The sequence below is a fragment of the Salvelinus namaycush genome, chromosome 21 (genome assembly GCF_016432855.1).
Source record: "Salvelinus namaycush isolate Seneca chromosome 21, SaNama_1.0, whole genome shotgun sequence".
NCBI classification, from domain to species: domain Eukaryota; kingdom Metazoa; phylum Chordata; class Actinopteri; order Salmoniformes; family Salmonidae; genus Salvelinus; species Salvelinus namaycush.
In genome coordinates this window covers 28,519,740-28,523,898 of record NC_052327.1, presented here as the reverse complement: position 1 = coordinate 28,523,898, position 4,159 = coordinate 28,519,740, and the positions used below count along the sequence as shown (strand labels likewise).

General features: G+C 40.0%; 1 protein-coding gene across 1 annotated transcript; it reads right to left on the bottom strand.

Annotated features, from left to right (window-relative positions):
- Positions 1 to 1,693: 1,693 nt before the first annotated feature.
- Positions 1,694 to 3,671, bottom strand: LOC120066001 (ras-related and estrogen-regulated growth inhibitor-like protein). Its single transcript, XM_039017040.1, has 4 exons — positions 3,599 to 3,671; positions 3,361 to 3,414; positions 3,180 to 3,256; positions 1,694 to 2,119 (listed from the first exon to the last, which is right to left on the bottom strand). The coding sequence occupies exons 1-4, from the start codon at positions 3,669 to 3,671 to the stop codon at positions 1,694 to 1,696; spliced, it is 630 nt and encodes a 209-aa protein (XP_038872968.1).
- Between the last annotated feature and the right edge of the window lie 488 nt (positions 3,672 to 4,159).

Sequence of the window (4,159 nt, the reverse complement as noted above, 5' to 3'; positions counted from 1 at the left end):
GTTTCAGCTCATAAGATTTTTTTTGTCATGAGTATTTAATTGCTGTATAGGAAAATATACATACATTTATACTTATCTCAAGTGTTTTGTACAGTACAATGATTGCAATATATTACAATTGTATTAATTTCCTGGATCCTTGTCTCCCATCTTGAAAAGAACTCACGTACAAAAAAAAGGTGATGTTTGTGTATGAAAGAAATGATTAAGTGCTTGCCCTATGACGGTTGATTGAGGGTTGAGGATAATAGTAATTTCATCAAATCATTTTGCTCTTTGTGAGCCAACTTTGGCACCTTTTACCAGACAGCCACGGAATTTCATTGTACTCCGGCCATCACATTCACATGCATTTCTTTGCAAAAGTATTCAGTGTAAGGAGCAGCTTTAGGACAGTTACAGTAATGAATTGTTTCCTTGTAAGGAATATACAAGAAATACAATCCCTGTGGATAGTTTTCTCCATCCAAGTCAGTCCTGTCCTACAACAGCCAGCCACAACTATAGCAATAACTTTGGGTACTAATCTCCATTTCCACACCTGCATTGTTTCTTCCCTTCATTAACCTGTCTGAACCATAAGTCAGTCTCTGGAGATCTTGGCACACACAAGTCATGTCCTGATGCCAGAGCACAGGTCGCAAACAGCAACTCATGTCAGACCCATAAATTGATTACAATATACAGTGCATTCGGGAAAGGATTCAGCAGGTTTTCATCAAGGATCTCTCTGTACTTTGCTCTGTTCATCTGTCCCTTGATCCTGACTACTCCCAGTTCCTGCAGCTGAAAAACATCCCTACAGCATGATGCTGCCACCACCATGTTTCACCGTAGGGATGGTGCCAGGTTTCCTTGAGATGTGATGCTTGGCATTCAGGCCAAAGAGTTCAATCTTGGTTTCATCAGACCAGAGAATCTTGTTTCTCATGGTCTGAGAGTCCTTTAGGTGCCTTTTGGCAAACTTCAACGGGGCTGTCACGTGCCTTTTACTGAGGAGTAGCTTCCGTCTGGTCACTCTACCATAAAGGCCTGATTGGTGGAGTGCTGCAGAGATGGTAATCCTTCTGAAAGGTTCTCCTATCTCCACAGAGGAACTTTGGAGCTCTGTCAGAGTGACCATCAGGTTCTTGGTCACCTCCCTGACCAATGCCCTTCTCCCCTGATTGCTCAATTTGGCCGGGCGGTCAGCTCTTGGAAGAGTCTTGGTGGTTCCAAACTTCTTCATTTAAGAATGATGGAGGCCACCGTGTTTTGGGGGACCTTGAATGCTGCAGACATTTTTTGGTACCTTTCCCCAGATCTATGCCTCAACACAATCCTGTCTAGGAGCTCTACAGACAATTTCTTCTACCTCATTGCTTGGGTTTTGCTCTGACATGCACTGCCAATCAATTGAAGGATGATCAATGGAAACAGGATGCACCTGAGCTCAATTTCGAGTCTCATAGCAAAGGGTCTGAGTACTTATGTAAATAAGGTATTTCTGTATTTAAATTTTTTATTCATTTTCAAACATTTCTAAAAATCTGTTTTCACTTTGTCATTATGGGGTATTGTGTGTAGATTGAGGGGGGGAAAGTATTAATCAATTTTAGAATAAGGCCGTAACATTACAAAATGTGTAAAAAGTAAAGGGGTCTGAATACTTTCCAAATGCACTGTATAATGTATTCCTCTCTGTGCCATAGTATCACAGCGAATCTGTTCGTTTCCTGGTAAAAACTGCAGACATGCTTTTCACTATACCCTTGATTCCAGCTGGCCTCTTAATGGATGACTTGGACGCCCGTATCCTGTGTATTAGTCCGTGAAACACCATGAGGATACTGTGGTAGTTCTCAGCAGCTGTAACCTCATAGAACTGGCAGGCTGTGGTGAGGGCTAGCAGTCTGCCCTCCTCACTGAGAACCGTCCGTCTGTGATTCAGGTCCTTCTTGTTGCCCACGATCACTATGGGCACCTTGTCCATGCCCAGGTAGTCCTTGGTGGCCTTGATGGACTGGATCAGGTTGGTGACAGCGTTGAAGCTGGCCCTGTCACAGATGCTGTAGACCAGGACAAAACCGTCTGCCCACTGGACTCTCTTCTCATATAGGGAGGTCTCCCTGGACAGGTCCTGGAAAAGGTTAAAATAATATATACAATTGATATAGGCTTGCTTGTATCAAAGAATGATCGATTTTGTATTTGGGAAAGGACCAATCGTGGGATAAGTTAGTCCATGTAAGCCCTATCTCTCTGGGCTGATAGAGATGGTGTCCAGTCACTGTGGCCCTTCAGGGTGTTAGTAAAATGCAGTGGTGTAAAGTACTTAAGTAAAAATACTTTAAAGTACTACTTAACCTTTTTTGGGGTATCTGTACTTTACTATTTATATTTTTTTTACTTTTACTTCACTACATTCCTAAAGAAAATAATCTCCTTTTTACTCCATAAATTTTCCCTGACACCCAAAAGTGTTTTGAATGCTTAGCAGGACAGGAAAATGGTCCAATTCCTGCACTTATCAAGAGAACATCCTTGGTCATCTCTACTGCCTCTGATCTGGCAGACTCACTAAACACAGATGCTTTGTTTGTAAATAAATGAAGTCTAAGTGTTGGAGCGTGCCCCTGGCTATCGATAAATAAATACAATTACTTGTGCCATCTGGTTTTCTTAATATAAGTATTTTGAATTATTTATACTTTTACTTTTGACACTTAAGTATATTTTTGCAATTTCATTTTTTTTATACTTAGGTACTGTATATTCAAAACCAAATACTTCTAGACTTTTACTCAAGTAGTATTTTACTAGGTGACTTTCCTTTTTACTTGAGTAATTTTCTATTAAGGTATCTTAACTTTTACTCAAGTATGACAATTGGGTACTTTTTCCACCACTGGTAAAATGGGATTCATGTCGAAGACAACCAGGCACTTTTTGGCAGTAATACTCACTGCAGTACAGGGAAATGGAAGCATCATAAATCTGTGTCCCATACAGGCACTTCTAAAGTAGCCTATGACTAACTTAAGTGCTGTGTTTAAGTTGACAAATATGCTCAATGCCTGCAGTCATTTCAGAAGACTGAATACAGTAGCTTTGCCCAATGCCATGTAAAACCAAAATACAGTATCAAACATCATTATGATAGCACATGAAACAGAATAAATGTTAACATTTTGTAATACCTGACAATATGGTGAATCCCAGATGTTAAAAGTTATGTCCCTTCCATCCATGATAACATTGTGGCTGTAGATTGATTCTGAAAGGAATTAACATAAGTATTAATTTAGTTGAACAGTATATAGTAGTAAAATGTTTACTTGATACTACAATAGCTGGTGATGACAGACCAACTAAACTTACCAATATCCCCATATTCTCCAATGAATCTTCTAGTTAAGAAGCGGACTGTCAGCGCTGTGAAATAATTATCATCATCATCATTTTTACCATTTGTATTTTGAGGAAAATAATGGATTCAGTCAGCAATGCCAGTTAAGGAAAAACTAATCCTGACTAAAATGGACCACTGATCACTGAAGACTTTTGAATACATTGCACAAATTATAAATAATGAGAATGATTAGAGATTTGGTCTTACCAGATTTACCAACCCTGTCTGTCCCAAGAACTACTACATTAGCATCCACTTTTAAAGCGTTCAGTCCTGTCATGATTCTGGCGGCTGTTTATTGGTCAGACTAGATCAGGACTATACCAATCAGGACTATACCAATCAACAGAATCGGGGGAATGAATATACCCCTTATAACACATGCAAACACAGTTCACTTTCATAGCAGCCACATACAAACAGCATAATCCCTTTGATTGTTGTAGCTATGATTCTTTCTCACGTCTACGGGCTCTCCGCCGCTCACCTTTTCCCTTTGCTTGTGGACTTCAGTGTACAACACATAAGCTGTCTGGGACCAGGTGAAAAAACCTTTCCAAGCCAAACCTTCCTATCATAAGTACGCACAGCCTACATCGTTGCCACCATATTAGCTAATGTCAAAGTCAACATAGCTACTAAAACTACAGTGTGTACACTGGTCAGCAAGCAGTTTAGCAGTTACATCAGCTGCCCCAATGGCAATACATTTATAAAACTAAACGCTTACCTTGACTTGGAAGTGTTCCAGTGTTGGATATCCATAGC

Bases quoted from the DNA above. Each gene is read 5' to 3' on its own strand.
- LOC120066001 (XM_039017040.1), bottom strand. From the start codon at position 3,671: ATGACAGGACTGAACGCTTTAAAAGTGGATGCTAATGTAGTAGTTCTT. The intron at 3,415-3,598 runs GTAAGACCAAAT...ATTATTTCACAG, and splicing joins AGACAGGGTTGGTAAATCTG to CGCTGACAGTCCGCTTCTTA. The intron at 3,257-3,360 runs GTAAGTTTAGTT...AATTCCTTTCAG, and splicing joins TGGAGAATATGGGGATATTG to AATCAATCTACAGCCACAAT.